Source organism: Hyperoodon ampullatus, assembly GCF_949752795.1.
Source record: "Hyperoodon ampullatus genome assembly, chromosome: 16".
NCBI classification, from domain to species: domain Eukaryota; kingdom Metazoa; phylum Chordata; class Mammalia; order Artiodactyla; family Ziphiidae; genus Hyperoodon; species Hyperoodon ampullatus.
The window spans coordinates 60037539-60059105 of NC_136929.1; the positions used below are offsets into that span (position 1 = coordinate 60037539).

The 21567-nt window shown below is 43.8% G+C and overlaps 1 protein-coding gene across 1 annotated transcript in view; it reads right to left on the reverse strand.

The window, feature by feature from the left end:
• The window catches only part of RCBTB1 (RCC1 and BTB domain containing protein 1), a gene marked incomplete at its 5' end in the record, with an annotated part of 32164 nt that extends 15634 nt beyond the window's left edge, over positions 1–16530 (reverse strand). Inside the window, 4 exons of the mRNA XM_079721583.1 lie at positions 2531–2689; positions 5335–5501; positions 15484–15634; positions 16405–16530. Coding sequence (XP_079577709.1) covers positions 2531–2689; positions 5335–5501; positions 15484–15634; positions 16405–16530 — 603 coding nt within the window. The remainder of the gene's footprint in view (positions 1–2530; positions 2690–5334; positions 5502–15483; positions 15635–16404) is intronic.
• Between the last annotated feature and the right edge of the window lie 5037 nt (positions 16531–21567).

The window sequence follows — 21567 nt, forward strand, 5'->3', positions numbered from 1 at the left end:
TTCTACTCCATAGCTTACTAGTTGGAGAGCCTTGGGCAAGTCATTAACTCTTGTTTTACGCATGAGGAAGCTGAGGCTCATTAACAATTACTAAGTACCTACTGTATCTCAGGACGTTGTGAAAGGTACTAGGAATAAGTCTTTGGAAACAGTTTAACAGGAGAGATGGACACATGCAATTTTTTTGCAGCCAGGTGGCAAGTGCTATAATAGAGATATAATCAAGGCACTACAGGTAGAGAGGAGAAAGGATTTAGCCACAGAAGAAAGTTTAGGCAAGACTTTTCTGAAAGCAAAAGTCTGAGCAGGGTTGAAGGCACTTCAGGGGGAGGGCACAGAACGTGCTGGAGACAGCTGGGGTGGTGGCTGGGGAGACACTAGAAGGAAAGGTAAGGGCCCAAAGGGCCAGAACACAAACCGAGGAAAGTGCAATGCATCTGTGCATCTCCCACTGAAATATTCCAAACCTGAGATCAATATGACTACATTTGTATTCTGGAAAGATCACGCTGGCGGCAACATGAAGCGTGACTGCGGCGTGTAAGACCAGAGGCAGGGAGACCTCGACATACAACCTCATCTCCCATCAGCAAACAGGTGAGCTCTGATGAGGGTCCAACGAAGGCGGTGACAGCGGCATCACAAGAGGGACCAGGAAAGAGGTTAAAGAAGGAGACACAAGGGAATGTGGCGATCCCTTAGACGCCCTAAGCAAGAGGGGGTCGTCAGCTGAAAGCAGCAGAGCTGGGCACAGGTTTGACAGCAAGTGTTAAAGGTTTAGAATGACCAGCATGGGACATGGGTAAAGTACTGGTCAGGAACAGACAAAAGGCCTGGCTCAAATCAGAAACACGAGATATGGGTGGCAACACGCCCCATGGCAACACAGGGCAAACGGGCATCGGTGAGGCCTTTCCAGTCAGGGTGACAGAGGGAAAAAGGGGACATGGAGTTTAGGGTACTAACAAGAGATGGTTAAAAGCACTTTCAATGTCAGAAGTCTAATAGGTTTGAACTTTCTGGGGAGAAATTTGGCAACAGCTATCAAAAATTCTAATGACATACTCCCTGACCCAGAAATCCTATTTCTGGGAAATTATTCTATAGACATACTTGCATGAGTGTGCAAAGATATACACATTCACAAACAGTAACAGAAAAGCAGTGCAACAAGATTTATAAACAAATATAAAAAACAATTGAAAGGCCCATCAGGAGAGCTCTGGATGCAGGTCATGTGCACAAGGAAAACCAACATCCATACAAAGAAAACTAAGCAACTATTATAATGGAAAGCAACTATCAATGGTCTGATAATAGATTCAGGTAAAACATATATGTTGTTAAGCAGAAAAGTTGCAGACTGGCAGAAAAAAGCAGTAGGTATAACAAGCCCATTGTTTAAAGAAGGTAATTATTCTCAACCATACATAACTAACTATAGAGAAAAGTCCAAAAGGATATACATCAAACTATTAACAAAACTGAAGGAAAGGTATTCACTTTTTACTTTGTATGTTTCATTTGTTTTCCTTTGTTGAAATAATCACATAATAATAATTTTAAAATTAAATTTATTTTTTAAAATAAAGAAGTGGAAAATACTGGAATGGAGGATGTTAGATGACTATCCCAAGGAATTCGAAAGCCCTCCGGCGTGGTATCAGGATTGATTCAAAAAGTGAGCTAACAAAGCCGAGTATTCAGTACACTCTAAACCACCCTCGCACCCCAATGCAGGATGCCATACGTCTGTGTCCAAAGAAGCATCTTTGAATAATTTTTGTGCACTTAGACAGGCACAGGTGGTAACAAGTCCACTGAAGTAGAAGCTTCAACCAGAATTATTTTATAGAAATAATGATCAGCTCAAAGGTGACTATGGTAGAAGGTCACTGAAAAGTAGCTAATAACAATCAGGGCGAAAAATTCTCCTTTTGCAAGTTGCCTCTTCCTGTGGACAAACATTCCAGATGTAGCTAGGTACAGAGCCTTCATGCCCATTAGAGTTACTGCTTATAAACATCATCAGCTAACTTTAAAAGAGTGCACATTGCCTCTTGCCTTCGGAGATGGCCCGCACTCTGTCAGTGGAGTGTGTTTCTCCCAGGGCCGCTCTCACTTTCTGAGATGGACCGCATTCTCTCTATGCAATGAGTATCTCTCTAAATAAACCTGCTTTCACTTGAAAAAAAAAAAAAAAGAGTGCATAGTTCACTTTTTCATTGGAAGAAAGAGGTAGTATTAAATTCTTTTACCTATTACATTAAATCACAAACAAATACCTATAAGCACTGGGCTATTTGGATCTGGCAAAAACACATTAGAACCTTTACTTGCAGATAAATCTTGGAATTTAAAAGTTCATAATGAGGAGCAAACATCCTGTGGTTACAACCTCAATCAGTTAACTATCTACGGAGCTATCAAAACAAAGCAGTCTTCCTTCCAGAATCGACCTGGAAAGAAAAGGACATTTCACTGAAGGAGGAGGTAGGAGGAGAAAAAGGGGGATGCAGACATCGCTCACCTCACCATTGTCCAGAACAGCCATGGACGAGGTCTGACCGCAGGCAATGCCAACCACCCTCTTAATATGTAAACAGTTTGTAACTTTGCGAGGAGTTGGTTGATTTGCTGTAGATCCTGATCCCACCTGGCCACAGTTGTTATAGCCCCAAGCAAACACCTACACAACGGAAGGGGGAGAGGAAGAAGAGTAAGGGTGAAAATTCTACCTCTAACACACAATAACAATCATAAAATAAAAATAAACCCACTTAATGAGTACTTACAATGTGTTAAATGGTCCTACGTGCTTTACATGCATTAACCCATCTAATCCTCATAGTAATCCTGTAAGATGACCCTGGGATAGGTACTAGTATCATCCCCATTTTATACATGTAAAATAGAAACACAGAGAGGTTGAGTGACTTGCTTGAGACGCCACAGCTAGCAAGCAGAATTTACTACTAATCTGAACCCAAGCAGTCTAGCAGCGCTCTTAACCACTATGTTATACTACCACTATAATTATGGCAGCTATATAGGATTTTTAATCTGGCATCAATAGGAAATGAGGTATATGCCACATAAGCATGCCACAGTGATATGAAAAAATCAGCCTAACTCTCTGGGCACAAATAGCCTTTTTTGTTTTCATCGAAACTTTTGAAACCATACTATGCTTTTCCCTATCTCACTAATCACCAATAGGAGACATTATATAAATTGTGCTGATGACACAAGCCTACCATCATTGTAATTATCAATCATAGTTCCATGTCCTAGCACAGTCATGCTCACAAGTACTAAGGAGATGCTGTCCCTACAGGAATGACATGGGGCTGTTAGGCTCTTCTTGATAACATTTTCTGAGTTCTCATTTGCTGTCTGTCAGCTCCAAGCAGCTCCCCTCCTCAGCTGCATCCTGCTTACTTTTGGCCTGTGATCGGCCGTAACCTGAAAACCAGATTTCTAAGGGAGAGAGACACAAATAGAGCTCTAAGCTAAGTTAAAGAAGAAAAACAAAACTAAAACTCACTTTAATTGTTAACTGAGCCTATCAAACAAGAGTGTGACCAGAGAGGAGAATTACAGAGGAGGGGGGGATGCTGGTAGCAGAGGAGATCACTTCCTCCAACACTGGGAGAATTTGTAAGGACCCCTCTCACCCCCTTCACTTGCCTGTGGGAAGTGGTCCTCACACATCCTGAGCTCCGGCTTCCACAATTCTCTTTTCCTCTGTCAGCACTTTCTATCTAAGTTCACGTGTCTGAGGCTGCCCACGTGATGTCTTAAAACCCACGGCTGATGTCTTAAAAAGAATATGCGCTACAGGTTCATTTCATAGGCACAAAAGAAATAACCTGCCATACTTCCTGAAAGTGGATTCACAGGACTAGCTAGTGTAATAATGCAAATATTTATCCAAAGTAGCATATGCTTCAGGTTAAAATAAACCAGGAATCCAGGCTGCACAAATTAGCAAGTTCTAATTTCAACAATCATTCTTCTGCACTTCTTTTCAAATATCCCAAGTTCCCTTCCAATGCAGTTGCCTTTTATTTTAAAAATGGGGACGAGGGTTCCACTAACCAAGAAACAGACTAGGAACAGCAGATTCTGCACATAAGGCCTGCTAGGCCTGGCTCCAGCACATCCCAGCCATGAAAGCTTGATCTCCCTAAGGTGCTTTGATTTGTTCACCCATAACCTACCCTACTTAGTAAAATCACAGTAACAGCACTGAAGGACTTTAAACAGGGAACGATCTGATCTGGTCTGCATTTCATAAATCACAGGGGGCAGAGAAGTAATACTGCACAGGCAGACCAACTAAAAAGCTATAGAATAAAAGAGACCATGGCAACAGTCCAGGAGATGACAAGGCCTGACCTAAGGTTATGGAGATGGAGAGGAACAAGATGATACAAAAGACTGGAAGGTAGAACCAACAGGATGAGTAACATTTAAGATAAGCATGGAACTTGGGGGGTGAACAAGTTGTTCAGAACCTACTGGAATGTTGGTAAAGTTATTTTCTATGACATCATTACATTTACTGAAAAACAAAATAGACCTTAGGGGATGGGGATCATTAAAAAAACAAAAGTATAGAACACTGTCATACACATCTGATTTGTAATCTTAGCAAAAAGCATGAGACTCAACTGCCTTAAGAATTAACTCTACTGTCTTCAAAAGAGTGGTCCTGATCACACAATATAAGTCGTATTAGAAAAAGGGTTCATTCCCATACTGTTCTTAGCGACGCACACAGGGCTGCTATGTTCGCACCATATCCAAGTACAAATATGGTCATTTTTTTTTGAAAAGCAAGGCACTTTCACAATAGCCAAAGGTAGAAATGACCCAAATATTCATCGACAGATAAACGGATAAACAAAATAGACAATGAAATATTATTCAGTTTTAAAAAGGAATGAAATTCTGCCGCAGGCTGCCACATGGATGAACCTTGAGGACATTACGCTGAGTGAAATGAAGGCGGTCACAGTGGACAAATACTGTATGATTCCACTCATGTGAGGTACCTAGAGTAGTCAAATTCTTAGAGATAGAAAGTAGAATGGTGCTTGCCAGGGGCTGGGAGTAAGGGAAAGTAGAGAGAGTTAATGTTTAATTGGTACAGAGTTTCAGTTTTGCAAGATGAAAAGAGTTCTGTGGATGGATGGTGGTGAGGGTAGCGTAACAATGTGAATATACTTGTCACTAAACTGTACACTTAAAAATGGTTAAGATGGTGAATTTTATATTACATGTATTTTACCACAATTTAAAAATAAAGAATAAAAGCAGGGCACTTACCTCTCCATCAGCTGCCAGAGCCATTGAATGATGTGAGCCACAAGCTACTTCAACCACTTGCTTGATCAAGAGGTTGGTGCAGACTTGGATGGGAGCAATGCCTTGGTTGGTCGTCCCATTCCCAAGCTGGCTATATCCATTGTGGCCCCAGGCATAAACAACTCCATCTATACAGGATGGCGGCACACAAAGAATCAGCTCAAAGAAGAAACAGTAACCCCTGTACTTTGCTCAACTCATCTTCCAATCTTAATTTCTTTTTGTGACATTGTGATTTATAAGAAATACATATTTGGTCATCCAGATTACAAAAATACACTTATCTTGTATATTTAGTCTTCACCCACAGTTCCTGTCTCACAGCTCCCAAAACCGGTGGAATATCCTAAGTGTTGAGAATGATAAGGGTGTTTTTTGTTATGTGAATGAGGTGACTTCTGGAAGCACCTAAGGATGATGGGTCTGTTGCCAGAAGAACCAACCACAAGATTAGAGGGTTGGAGGGGAGAGGGGCTGGAGGCTGAATTAACTGCCGCTGCCAATGACTTAGACAATCATGACTATGTAATGAAGCCTCCATAGAAACCCAAGAGGACAGCTAATTTTGGCCCCTGTTCAGCGAGTTGCCGTGTCGGGGAACCAGAACACTTACATGTGCCACTATGCCAGGCACCAGGCTCTATGAGGACGGAAGCGCCTTTATTCGGGCTGTTAACTCATATCCTTTAATATACTTTTATAATAATCAGTAATCTAGTGAGTAAATGGATTTTCTGGAGTGCTGGGAGCCATTCTAGCAGATTAATCAAGCCCAAGGAAGTAATTCCCTGTCGGTTCAGTGGTTAGGACTCTGTGCTTCCATTGCTGAGGGCCCGGGTTTGATCCCCGGTCAGGGAACTAAGATCCCATATGCCACATGGCGGGACCCAAAACAAAGAAAAACCCAAGGAGAGGGTCACGGGAACCTCTGATTTGCAGCAGGTTAATCAGAAGCACAGGTAACAACCTGGGCTTGTGACCAACATCTGAAGTGGAGGGTGGCCTTGTGGGACTGAGCCCTTTACCCATGGAATCTGATTCTATCTCTGGATAGGTAGTATCAGAATTGTGTTGGATTCCTGGACACCATGCTGGCACCCGAGAATTACTTCTTGTTGGGGGATGTGCGCGCGCGCGCGCGCACACACACACACACACACACACACGAACTGGGTCCAGGAACTCTCTATTCAGTTGATGTCAGAAACAGGATTTGCAAGAACAGCCCTGGCTCACAAGATAAGGGGAAAGGAATGAGGAAACTTTGATTCCTAGATGGCTACCTAGTCACCATGGTATGAAACTGCAGCTGTGGTGCAATAAGTTACTAAAGGTAAAAGTTACCAATGCCGTTTAGAAATGGGAGTAGACGCAACTCCCAAGGAGTTGGCTCAATGGATATATAAGGAAATGCAAAATAAGCAGCACACTAAATAAATAATTCCTGGGACTTCCCTGGTGGTCCAGTAGCTAAGACTCCAAGCCCCCAGTGCAGGGGGCCCGGGTTTGACCCCTGGTCAGGGAACTAGATCCCATGTGCCGCAACAAAGATCCCACATGCAGCAACGGAGCTCCTGCGTGCCACAACGAAGACCCAGCACAGCCAAATAAATAAATAAATACTTTAAAATAAATAAACAATTCCCCGCTTATTTCATATGTAATAGCCAAAATAAAAATAAAAGAAAGTGCTTGGCCTTAATGCTGATTCAAGCTCAGATTTGGGTCAATCTGAGCTCCAGCCATTAGCCTCAAAGCTGCCTAGAAAGGGAAACATTATGCAACAGAAAGTACCTCTAGTACCTCTGCGTCGCCAAGAAAATAGTTACCATAGGAGAAGGGCAAAAACAAGAAACAACTAAAAGCAAGGGATAGGGCTTCCCTGGTGGCGCAGTGGTTGAGAGTCCGCCTGCCGATGCAGGGGACACGGGTTCGTGCCCCGGTCCGGGAAGATCCCACGTGCCGCGGAGCGGCTGGGCCCGTGAGCCATGGCCGCTGAGCCTGCGCGTCCGGAGCCTGTGCTCCGCAACGGGAGAGGCCACAACAGTGAGAGGCCCGCGTACGGCAAGAAAAAAAAAAAAAAAAGCAAGGGATATAGTGTGAAGGAACTGGCTCACTTTGAGGATCAGCATCACCAGCTTCCTGAGGAACCTTTACTGAAATGGATTGTGAGAGTAACTCATTTAAGGGCCGTGTCTTTGATTTTGAAGGCTGCAGAGTGGAAGAGCATGTCTGCGTTGATGCAGGACCCACTGCTCTCTACTGAACAATTACAGGTGGCTGTACATGATCCACACACTCAGGAGGTCACTCCCAAGGAAACAGCCAGGTTGGTGGACTGGATAAAAGCCACTGTAAAGTCTGTTTATCCTGATAAGAGGGATTTCCCAACTCCCCCTATTAATGCCAGATGGAACACCCCAGATGAAGCAGCTGAGATGCTTCGTATGCAAGCCATGTGGGACTGGCTTTATATGACTGGGATATTCATCCACTGAATACGCCCATTACCTACATTATGGTAAATGATGTGATTAAGGGGGTCCCTGTTACATGGGCACCTCATGTAACTTTACTGCTACAAAATCAGTTTGAGACACCTCATCTAATTTGCTATCTCAACTTCCCCACAGGGGCCTTACTAAGAACATTAATTATGAAAATAGGGAAAGACAAAGGGGAGAATCAAGGGACTCACCCAGCAGAGTGAAAGTCTTCAAACGGTTGTTACAAAGTGTGATGAATAAATCGGATGCTGATGCAGTTGAAAGCAAGGTGTGACTGCAGCACGACAAGAGACTGGTGAACCAATGGGACCCCATGTTGGTCTCTAAAATTAAAGGGCCCCAAACAAGTCCGCTCTGTTTATCCCAGCTTGGAAGGCGTTAAAAAGCCAGAAGGTAGGGCTTCCCTGGTGGCACAGTAGTTGGGAGTCCGCCTGCCGATGCAGGGGACGCGGGTTCGTGCCCCGGTCCGGGAGGATCCCGCATGCCGCGGAACAGCTGGGCCTGTGAGCCATGGCCGCTGAGCCTGCGCGTCCGGAGCCTGTGCTCCGAAACGGGAGAGGCCGCAACAGTGAGAGGCCCAGGGCAAAAAAAAAAAAAAGCCAGAAGGTAAAGACTAAGGTAAGAAAATTGACCAGGAATGCCCTGGGGCAATGGTAAGGAAGATTAATCAAGATAAAGATTGACCTAGAGGCCAGGATATTCTGGCCCGACCCCCAGCAAGGCACCCAAGGGCATAAGCACACGTGTGGGTGAAACAGCCAGGGGGAGGAGAGGAAACTTTTCTGATACAGGACCCCAATGCACTGTGATTCCAAAACCTGTTGTTGAAGTCTTAACAGCTAAGGTTAGAATGGGGGATACAGATCGGTAACAGTTGATGGAACTCAAGTGAAAATCTGAATGAAAACTGGGGTTTTGGAACAGATTCTGTGTGACGTGGACACATCCCCCTTACCTGAACGTAGTCTTGGGATGGATACTACATCGGACTGGGGACTGCTTCCCCAACCTAACATTGTAAAACAGAAGGCATGTAAATCTGCCCTCAGGCCGGTTGTACTGGGCGCTAGATGGGAACCACTAGAACTGCCTGAGCCCGCACAGGTGCTTAACTTAAACATACAACACCTCGTGGACAGAAAGAGCTCACTATTTTAATTAAAGCTGGAACACTGGTACCCATGCACTCACCGTACGGTAGCCCTGTGAGGCCTGGGGAAGAGGCAGGTGGCCCCTAGGGGCTAACAGTAGTCTATGGAGGCGTAAATAAAGTTGTGCTGCCTACAGCCTCAGCAGTTCCGGTCGTGGCTTCAGCCTCAAAGAAGATGCAGCAGGCCAGTAGAAGCTGGAACCCAGGGGCTGACCTTGCACATGCTTCCTTCTCAATCTCAGAAAAAAGCCAGCAGCAGTTTGCCTTCATGTGGGGAGGATCCCAGTTTACTTTTACTGTGTCATCACGGGGTTATCTGAACTCACAGGTTTACTGTCAAAATTTGGTCAGAAGGGATCTGGACTTGACACAGGTCTCAAGTGCAATCATACACTATATTGATGACATTATGATAATGTCGGAAACTGAAGAGCAGGCAAGGAGCGATTTGAATGCCATGGTGACACACATGACCAACTGGGGCTGGTTAATAAATCCCACAAAGGTCCCAGGGCCTACCCAAACAGTAAAATTCTTAGGAATAACCTGCCGAAGCCACGAAGAACATTCCACAAGAGGCTAAACTAAACTGCTGTCGCTACCCACCCCTAGGACCAAAGAAGCAGCAGCATGACAGCATTTGGGTGGTTTATCTGGCGTTTGGAGAATACATATTCCACATCTGGAAACAATGCTAGCTCCCATCTATAAGATTACCCGAGAGACAGCTGTATCTGAGTGGGGACCTGCGCAAGAGCAGCCCGTGTCTGAATTAGCAGAGGGCGGCAGCTCTCCCAATGTTTATGGGGCTTTACGGCCCCATCAGATATGATTCTGAGGGTATCTGCCACCTGCATTCTGCAACAGGAGCTTATGGCAAACCCGGGAGCACCTCCCAGCAGTGACCACTGGGATTTTAGACAAGAAAATTCCCAGATGCCGCTGTCTGGCACACACCATTTGAGAGAAAATTAGTAGCCTGGGCATTAATTGAGACTGCCTCAATGATTGAAGGACATAAAATAATCATGAGACCTGAGATGCCCATAACATGGTGGTGTCGGAGAAGCCCTCTAATAAGAAAGGAAGTGCCCCGAAGAGTTTCATAATAAAACAGAAATGGTTTACAGGGGAGCGTGCTGCTGGGGGAACGCAGGCAGGCGTGAGCAGGGAGCTTCTTTTCATCTAGGACTGACTTTGGAGCTGCCTGAGGAGCTGCTGGAACCCACTGCCTTGTGGACATGCCCTGTGAAGCTCTAACTGAACAACAAAGAGCCGCTTGCTTTACACACACAGTTCCAAGGTGAATGGACAGTATCCCATTTGGAGAGCGCCCACATTAAGACCAGTGGACGGCAAGACTGACCGAAGGAGCCAAGAATAAGTCAGTGCAGTGGGCTGAACTGCAGGCTGTTTTCCGAGCAGTGATGGAAGAATTAAGCAATGGTAAAAACCCGTATGTGTGGGTCTTTACCAACTCATGGGCTATAGCCAATAGCCTGGCTGTATGGTCAGGTAGATGAGCTTTGGAAACTAGACTTGTTAAAGGGATGCCCACATGGGGCATGGCCCTATGGAATCACTCTGGGAATTTAAGAGGCACATTAAAGTAGGACATGTTGATGCACATCACAAGAAGCTGACTGGAACCACCAAGTGGACCATTTGGTGCACTCCCTTGACGTGGCCACCTGGGTCCATGGAATGAATGGGCACGGTGGGGCTGCAGCAATGCAGAGGTGGGTTGAATCTAGACATATTTCTCTTGCACTTTGAGAGGCACAAAATGCCAACAAGAACCATTCTGTCAACAAGAGAGCCAGGGACTGCAGATGGCTGTGGGGAAAACTCCCCGTGGGGAAGGCTCCCGCACAGAGCTAGCAAGGGGATTTCACTGGAGCAATGCCGGTAGCCTCAGGGGCTATAAATGGGGTCCTAACAGGAAGAGGTCCTTTACTCTGGACTGAGCCTTGCATACCAGGCAGTAGAGGCAAATACTCAAAATAGTGTTAAAGGATTGGAACGGGAAATACTGTACCTTTTCTTTTCTTTTTGCTCAGACAAATCACTGATCAATGGCATGGGTAAAATAAAGGCATTTTAAGACAGTGTCTCAAAGATTTCTCTCACACCTGCTTCCTTGAGAAGCTACTAGGGATGTGTTTCACCCAAATGAGGGTATAATCTAAGGAGGAAGACACAGGACACAAAAAATAGGGGATCCAGAAAGGACAAAGAAGGGACATCTGAGGATGACGGTGAAATGAAGTTTTAGGCCGACGGCTGTGCAGCAGCCCAGAGTGACCAGTCCAGGCTGGACTAGGGCGACAGAGCACTCCGGAGATGCACTGATGTGCTCAGAGGCGCCCAGAAGCAACACTGTGCTGTAGGGACTTCCCTGGTGGCGCAGTGGTTAAGAATCCGCCTGCTAATCCCACTACTGGGCATATACCCTGAGAAAACCATAATTCAAAAAGAGTCATGTACCAAAATGTTCATAGCAGCCCTATTTACAATAGCCCGGAGATGGAAACAACCTAAGTGTCCATCATCGGATGAAGGGATAAAGAAGATGTGGCACATATATACAATGGAATATTACTCAGCCATAAAAAGAAACGAAATTGAGCTATTCGTAACGAGGTGGATAGACCTAGAGTCTGTCATACAGAGTGAAGTAAGTCAGAAAGAGGAAGACAAATACCATATGCTAACACATATATATGGAATTTAAGAAGAAAAAAATGTCATGAAGAACCTAGGGGTAAGACAGAAATAAAGACACAGACCTACTAGAGAATGGACTTGAGGATATGGGGAGGGGGAAGGGTAAGCTGTGACAAAGCGAAAGAGAGGCATGGACATATATACACTACCAAACGTAAGGTAGATAGCTAGTGGGAAGCAGCGGCATAGCACAGGGAGATCAGCTCGGTGCTTTGTGTCCACCTAGAGGGGTGGGATAGGGAGGGTGGGAGGGAGACGCAAGAGGGAGGGGATATGGGAACATATGTATATGTATAACTGATTCATTTTGTTATAAAGCAGAAACTAACACACCATTGTTAAGCAATTATACTACAATAAAGATGTAAAAAAAAAGAATTAGTAAGATTAGATAAATGCAGTAAAATATAAGTACAAAGACCAAAAAAAAAAAAAAAAAGAATCCGCCTGCTAACCCAGGGGACACAGGTTCGAGCCCTGGTCTGGGAAGATCCCACATGCCGCGGAGCAACTAAGCCCGTGTGCCACAACTACTGAGCCTGTGCTCTAGAGGCCGTGCGCCACAACTATTGAGCCCATGTGCCACAACTACTGAAGCCCGCATGCCTAGAGCCTGTGTTCTGCAATAAGAGAAGCCACCAGGATGAGAAGCCCAGGTGCTGCAACGAAGAGTAGCCCCGCTCGCTGCAAAGAGAGAAACCCTGCACGCAGCAACGAAGACCCAACACAGCCAAAAATAAAATAAATAAAATTAAAAATTAAAAAAAAAATACTGGTGCTCGCTTCGGCAGCACATATACTAAAATTGGAACAATACAGAGAAGATTACTATGTCCCCTGCGCAAGGATGACACGCAAATTTGTGAAGCGTTCCATATTTTTGTACTGAGGTGGATGGACCTAGAGTCTGTCATACAGAGTGAAGTAAGTCAGAAAGAGAAAAACAAATACTGTATGCTAACACATATACGTGGAATTAAAAAAAAAATGTTACGAAGAACCTAGGGGCAGGACAGGAATAAAGACGCAGACCTACTAGAGAATGGACTCGAGGACACAGGGAGGAGGAAGGGTAAGCTGGGACAAAGTAAGAGAGTGGCATGGACATATATACACTACCAAATGTAAAATAGCTAGCTAGTGGGAAGCAGCCGCATAGCACAGGGAGATCAACTCGGTGCTTTGTGTCCACCTAGAGGGGTGGGATAGGGAGGGTGGGATGGAGATGCAAGAGGGAGGAGATATGGGGATGTATGTATAATGTATAGCTGATTCACTTTGTTATAAAGCAGAAACTAACACACCATTGTAAAGCAATTATACTCCAATAAAGATGTTAAAAAAAAAATACTGCGCTGTAGCAGAGTTCCAGCATACATTTATGACAAACAAGTAAGCCCAGGAAAACAAACAGTTGTATAAGAAAGGAGATGGCTCAGCTATAAATAATATTTACCGAGTCCTAGTAATGTGAACACTGAATACTGATTTAACCAAAATGGTGATCCCTATAGTGACGCAATAAGGTGAGCAAAGGTAGGAGAAAGAGAGCTAAATTCTATCTGCTGTTACAAAAAGTCAAAGGATAATATCTAAAGTAAAAAAATTCAGAAATAGCAGTATAAGCATGTTAATTTAAAAATATGAGACTAAATACCAGAAAAAAACACCTGAAGGAGTTAGAAAGTAATTCAACCTGAATAGCAGTTTCTAAGAGTAAGGAGGAGTGAGACAGAGTCCTGTTTTCTACTGAAATCCATACACTATTCTATGGTTTAAAGTGTTAACTTGTTTTTAAACTATGTGACTATTTGTAATACTTATAAAATACACACAAATATATGTATCATACACACATTAAGCATCCTATACATCATGTATCATATGTATGTTGTATTAAATGTATTATAACAATCAAAACTGAATTAAAAACAAAAAGAAGACTATTCCCACAAGAAAACCAGTTATTTGGGCTTCCCTGGTGGCGCAGTGGTTGAGAGTCCACCTGCCGATGCAGGGGATACGAGTTCGTGCCCCGGTCCAGGAAGATCCCACGTGCCGCAGAGCGGCTGGGCCCGTGAGCCATGGCCGCTGAGCCTGTGCGTCTGGAGCCTGTGCTCCACAACGGGAGAGGCCACAACAGTGAGAGGCCCACGTACCGCAAAAAAAAAAAAACAAAACCAGTTATTTATATTTGTGTTTTATGTTTATTTATATCTTAACTGTAACATTCAAGATAGTTAAAACTGTAGGATCTGGACTCTGAAAATAATTCCAGAAGAAAAGTTATAGTTTCCCAAGGTCACCACTTTGAAGAAAACCAAGAATCCGAATGCATATGTTTCAGTATGTTTGCTCTAAAAAAAACCGCTTCAGTATTTTATGGTCAGAAATCAATGCCTCATTAAAATTAACATGTGTTAGGAAAACATTAAATCATCAGGTCACAATGGATGACAAGCTGAACCAGTCAGCAAAGAAGCAACTGCTTGAAAGAGCCCGTGTAATGTCAGAAGGCATGATTACACAATGCAGAGGCAAGATAATCACCTCATTATACTCCACACCAGTTACACTCTTACCAGACAATCATGCTCACATCTGGATCTCACAGCCTGAGAAAGATGTGGACAACTTGGGAGTGGATTCAGATGTAAGTTAAAGGCTGCTGAAAAGCTCAATACCAAGACCCATGGTAACATCCGAGGAAGCTGTGATTCCCCAGGCTAGAGACAGAAAGGCGGAGAAGCAAACGCTCCCACGTGCGCCCTACAGTTTACCCAACACAGCTAGACAGCAAGAACTAATGTGCCTAAAACATAAAGGGAAGAAGCAGGGTTATATATGACAGATTTTCAGAGAGCTCTGGGTGCCCACAGTACAGATAAATCACCAAGGAAGAATGCAGAGGCCCCTCTGGTGATCTTGGGGAGGCAGAGGGGAAAAGAAGAATCTACCCCACATTCTTTCCCTATGGCACCCACACGAATGCCAAGGAAAGAACTGAGATTTCTTGAATTCAAGATTCACACAAGGAGAACCAGTACTAACTGTGTTTTTAAAAATGTACCAAGTGGGCTTCCCTGGTGGCACAGTGGCTAAGAATCCGCCTGCCAATGCAGGGGACACAGGTTTGAGCCCTGGTTGGGGAAGATCCCACAAGCCATGGAGCAACTAAGCCCGTGCACCACAACTACTAAGCCTGTGCTCTAGAGCCCGTGAGCCACAACTACTAAAGCCCGTGTGCGTGCCTAGAGCCCGTGCTCCCCAACAAGAGAAGCCACTGCAATGACAAGTCCATGCACCACAATGAAGAGTAGCCCCCTCTCGCCGCAACTAGAGAAAGCCCACGCACAGCAACAAAGATCCAACGCAGCCAAAAAAAAAGAAAAAAAAAAAGTACCAAGTAAAACCTGGACATTGCCTTGCTACAACAATTCACTGAAAAATCAGGCTGAAGGACCACTTCATCTGCTATAGTTCATCTTCCACAACTTTACATAAGTTGTCGAAAACCTCAAAAGTTTGCTTAAATTGCAAGTCATCCTATGGCTGTTCCAGAGGGAGCCTGAAGTGTTTAACTTTTACCTGTTTTGTGTACTTCTGCTCAGAAATTAAGAAACAAATCATTCAAAATCCAATATCTGATACAAACCCACCACCCCTTAGCTTAGAATTAACTGCTCGATTTCCCACAAACAGAAGGTGGACTTATTCCCACTTTACCTTCGGTGCTGAGAAGAACATGTGGTCCACTCCCATAACTAAGGCTCTTAATCTTCTTTCCACATAAGGCTTCCAGCTTTTTGGGTACAAGTGTACTCTGGTTATCTCCAGTTCCTAGACAGTTACTGTAGTTCAGTCCAAATACAAAGACCTGGGAAACAAATAGTTCTGTCTGAGTCACTAGGCCTACAGTTACACAAAGGGTCCCTTCTCCACTCTGAATATAAGACACACTAAAACTCAGTTTGACAGCTCAGTAGCTAGGAAAAGACTGACATGGTTGTTAAGAAACATTCAGGCCTTCACTGGTGGAGCAGTGGTTAAGAATCCGCCTGCCAATGCAGGGGACACGGGTTCGATCTCTGGTCCGGGAAGATCCCACATGCTGCGGAGCAACTAAGCCTGTGCGCCATAACTACTGAGCCCGCGCTCTAGAGCCCACGAGCCACAACTACTGAAGCCCATGTGCCACAACTATGGAAGCCTGCGTGCCTAGAGCCCGTGCTCGGCAACAAGAGAAGCCACCGCAATGAGAAGCCCTCGCACCGCAATGAAGAGTAGCCTCTGCTCGCGGCAACTAGACAAAGCCCATGCACAGCAACGGAAGACTCAATGCAGCCCAAAAATAAATAAATAAATAAATTAATTAATTAAAATCTATTTTAAAAAAAGAAACATTCAACCTCTGCTGACTAAAGTTTTAGAATATTTGGCTATACTATGAAACTCAAGGAGTAGTAGGGATGAGGGGTATTAAATCAAGAAACTGAAAGAAAAGACAAATTCTATCAAAGACAACCATCTTTTTGGATTTTTCGGCTCTCTTTATGCCCCACTTTTTCTGTCTTCACATTGCACACTTTAAAGCTCAACCCCAAAGTAAGCCCTAAAATTAAGCCCTGGGTTTTGAGAGATGCTTACCTCGTCATTGTCAGTAACATACAGTGCTTCATTGGCTGAGGTGCCGAAGACACAAGCTTTCCGAATAGATGCAACTTCTTGAGGTGAGAGCAGAGTGAAGATTGGCCACTTGCCTACATCCACCATGACTCTGGTTTCAAGTAATTCCTAAAAATAAGCCGACATCTCTGCTGTAACAAACAAAAAAAATTCCAAAATAAAAAATTAAATAACCACTAAACTAAAACAAAAAATGATAATGTTAATAAAAGGAAACAAAAGCTAATTTCAGAATAAACCACCTACTTTTGGTTAAATGGATCGCTCACTTGCCCCAGCAACGTGTCCAATCCTTCCTCTACCTTCAAACCTGTGCCTTTTCCTGTAACGGGAGGAACAACCTGCTAGAACCAACTGTCTGTCTTGCCCACTTACAAGTCAGTGCTCATCTGTCACATACATGTTTATGTGCAACCCGACAGCAGACAATGGAGAGAAGACATGCCAACTAGATGAAACCAAGGTCTTGTCAGATATTTTCCCCTCCAGGGTACTGAGATAAAGTTAAAGGTTACAATACTCATTTGTCTAAGGCAGTTAATTCTCAACTAGGAGTGTGTGTGTGTGTTATAAAAATCAGAATCATTATTTCTACCTCCCTACTCTCCCACTACCACCCATAGGATGACCTGAAAGACCCTCATCCCTTGTAGAAAATCACTGCCACACTGAGCCACTGTTTAATGATAGAAATGGGACATCCCTCAGGTAGCCTGGAGTGGCAAAAACATTAAGAAGCAGTAGCCTAAGATTTACTGGATGAAAACATTAAAGAAGGTATTATGTTCTATTCCTAATTTATATGACCACATATATACATGGACATTTCATTTCACACGGAGAAAAGTTATATGAACAAGGGTAAGAGAATTCACCCTCATCTTGGTGTCAGAGCTGATGACTACAGACTTCGTGCAAGTAGCAATTAGCTTAAAGAGCACCCTATAAAAAGTAGAGATATGTATAAATTTCCACAAAACTCTAAATTTGATCTGTTTAAGAAGTTTTGCACAAAGAATCCTGGTCATAGCTCCAATTCTTGGAGAGTTAAAAAGTATTTCTAGCAAGTCCAGGGGGCTGCACAAAGCACAAAACCTATCATGCCAAGTCAGTTTCCATTCTGGCTCTCACCTCTGGAAACTGAAATAGAACCAAGCAGTTGATAAACACAACCAGGGTTTCCTAATGAGCTTCATAACTCATGAAGTTCCTTCCCGCCCACCCTCTTTTCAGACCTCTAAAAATAGCCAAGCGAGCCAAGGTCTTTCTGGCCCCAGAACCTCCAACAGCACCTATAGAAGAGATCCCTGGGGCTTGGTCTTACTTAGCCAGGGCCTCAGTTTCCACCACCGAGGGAGGCTTTATCCATCAACACCAGCTTGGATGACAAGGACCAGATGCTTGCAAATACCCCAAGGATCACAGCGCATATTCAATAAGCATTAAACACCATCAGGGGCTTCCCTGGTGGCGCAGTGGTTGAGAGTCCGCCTGCCGATGCAGGGGACACGGGTTCGTGCCCCGGTCCGGGAAGATCCCACATGCCGCAGAGCGGCTGGGCCCATGAGCCATGGCCGCTGAGCCTGCGCATCCGGAGCCTGTGCTCCGCTGAGGGAGAGGCCACAACAGTGAGAGGCCCGCATACCGAAAAAAAAACAACAACAAAAAAACACCATCAGGACAGGCTGGTCCCTATCACTGCATAGCCAGACTCCTGGACTAACATTTGAATGTTCTGAAAAGTGTGCATGAATGTGTACGTATGCGCATGCGTGTGTGTGTGTGTGTGTGTGTGTGTGTGCTGGTGGGAAGAGATAACGGACTTCAGGGAGGGTAAAAACTAATACATAAACATGTTAAAAATGTTTTGTTTCGGGCTTCCCTGGTGGCGCAGTGGTTGAGAGTCCGCCTGCCGATGCAGGGGACACGGGTTCGTGCCCCGGTCCAGGAAGATCCCACATGCCGTGGAGCGGCTGGGCCCGTGGGCCATGGCCGCTGAGCCTGCGCGTCCGGAGCCTGTGCTCCGCAACGGGAGAGGCCACAACAGTGAGAGGCCCGCGTATCGCAAAAAAAAAAAAAAAAAAAAAAAAAAAAGTTTTGTTTCAATGGTACAAAAGGATAGAGGAAAGTAAGTCTCTCTACCATCCCTCCCCAACCCGCTCCTCAAAGGAAACCACTGAAACAGTTGATTCTAATTCCTTCCACGGTGTAGACTTACACAGCATTGTATGCGTGAGTGTGTGGAAGCTTCCCCCCCGCCACTTAACAGTACATCTTTGAAATCATTCCTATTAGCACATATAAGAATTACTTCATTTCTTTTCAATGGTTCTACAGAGCATTCCATTACATCGATTTAACAGCTTACCTGTTTCTACCGGGAGACATTTAAGTCACTTCCAGTCTGTTGCTAACATGAACAATACTGAAACTACTGTTCGCATACATTATATACGTCTTTTTAATATATGTTTCTAAGATAAATTCCTAAAAATGGAATTGCAGGGTCCAAGTCTAATAGCTGTTTTACCTTTAATAGCTATTTCAAATTGTCTTCTACTAAAGAAGTACCAATACATAAAAGAACCAACCATGCTGGCAGCCCCTTTCACCTGCATCCTTGCTCACAGTGTATTATCACGGTGTCTCAGTTTTGTTTAAACTTTAATTTCTCTTATGATGAGTGAGGTTGGGATAATTTTTAAAAAATAATCACAGTCATAGCAAGAATAACAACTAACACCTCTTGAGTATTATGTGCCAAGCACTGTTCCAAGTACTTTACATTTATTAATTCATTTAATCCTCACTTCATAGACAAGGAAATGGAGGTAAAGAGACTTTAAGAGTTTGCTCAAACTAGTAAGTGGCAGATTCGGGACCTGAAGCCATGCCACCCGGAGCCAGCATGTGTACCCTTCACCTCTCGATCTCACGTGATTAAGAGTCCAGGTGCCATTCTTTTACATAAAGTCCCTATTTTTCCTACTGGACTGCCATTTTTTTCTTCGTTCTTGATTTATAAATGTTCTTTGTATGGTAAGAAGATTGTCTTAAATGCTTTTAGAAGTAATAGAAAAGATGCCCCCCAGGGCTTCCCTGGTGGCACAGTGATTAAGAATCTGCCTGCCAATACAGGGGACATGGGTTCGAGCCCTGGTCTGAGAAGATCCCACATGCTGCAGAGCAACGAAGCCCGTGCACCACAACTACTAAGCCTGCGCTCTGGAGCCCGCGAGCCACAACTATTGAAGCCCATGCGCCTAGAGCCCGTGCTCCCCAACAAGAGAAGACACTGCAATGAGAAGCCCACACACCACAACGAAGAGTAGCCCCCGCTCTCCGCAACTAATGAAAGACCACGCGCAGCAATGAAGACCCAATGCAGCCGAAAATAAATAAAATAAATTTATTAAAAAAAACAACAGAGGGGGAAAACACAAGAAATGAAACAATGTGGATATCTATAAGCAGGTAGATAAATTCCAAGAAAATCCAGATGCCTATTTTCCTAGACTATGAACTGTATCAAAGCCTGTATCAAAATTTAATATTTTATGGTAATATACAATTACATTTTAGATGGGGGGGAATAATTACATTGGCCAAAAATATGATTCACCACCTTTAACATTACAACACAAAAGGATATTACCATTCAAAGTTATACAACTTCCTGACAGCACTACAATTATTCTGAAGTCATTAATCACTTTACAGGCAACTCTGCCCTAAGGGTTTGGTAATCTGCTGAAAAAAAAATCAAGCTAACTTGCATAATGATGGCTTATTATACGAACTGAGTTTACCCATTGCTAAATTACTTGAAGCATTATTTTACGAGATATTTCTCCAAACACTTGTAACTTGAGAGTCAATATAAAAGCCAAGTCATATATCTTCCATGTCCACACCCCTCATAAAATCAGAAAGCATTACCAGTAGCCCTGGCCTGGTAGAAAGGATGGAGGTTGCTGAGGCCTGGGTTTTAGTCCCAGGTTTACTTTTAATCAAAAGTAACCTGATACTTTTAATCAGAAGTAACCGTGATAACCTTCCTGAGCCTGAGTTTCCCAAAAAGCTGTTCTATAAAAATCTACAATTTTATGTTAAAGATGTAAGGAAGAAGCTATGTGGATTTATGAATGCATGAGAACAACAAAGGCAGTAACACTGGCCAAGCAAGTAATTTACTGCTAGCAACTCAAGAAGTTAGTAGGATTCAGCAGTAATTAACCAAGTGCCTAAAGAAAGATAATCCAATGTTTTCCCTTCCCATGTTACTGTGCATCAAATGGGAAGATGCTAACAAAAAGCTAAACTATGTGCTTATTCCCAAGTAAAAAACAAAAACAAACCAAAAAACCCACAAAACCAAAAGTACTCTGTAAGACTGAAGTATGTTATAAAACAATGTGTACTGGGACTTCCTGGGTGGCACAGTGGTTAAGAATCCGCCTGCCAATGCAGAGGACACGGGTTCGAGCCCCGGTCCGGGAAGATCCCACATGCCGGTGGAGCAACTAAGTCCATGCGCCACAACTACTGAGCCTGTACTCTAGAGCCCGCAAGCCACAGCTACTGAGCCCACATGCCACAACTACTGAAGCCCGTGTGCCTAGAGCCAGTGCTCCGCAACAAGAGAAGCCACAGCAATGAGAAGCCGGTGCACCACAATGAAGAGTAGCCCCCGTTTGCCGCAACTAGAGAAAGCCTGCACGCAGCAACGAAGACCCAATGTAGCCAAAAATAAAATAAAATAAATAAATTTATATAAAAAACCAATATGTACTACGTGAATACAATTTTTTAAAGTATAACATATAAAGAAAAAGGATATACACACACCAAAATGTACTTCACTGGAGAGATTAGAGGTGATATTTTCTTCTGTTTAAATATATTCCAAATTTCTGTAACACACACTTTGTGATCAAAAATAAAGTATTTTATTTTATTTTATTTAATATCTTTATTGGAGTATAACTGCTTTACAGTGGTGTGTTAGTTTCTGCTGTATAACAGAGTGAATCAGCTATACCTATACATATATCCCCATATCCCCTCCCTCTTGCGTCTCCCTCCCACCCTCCCTATCCCACCCCTCTAGGTGGTCACAAAGCA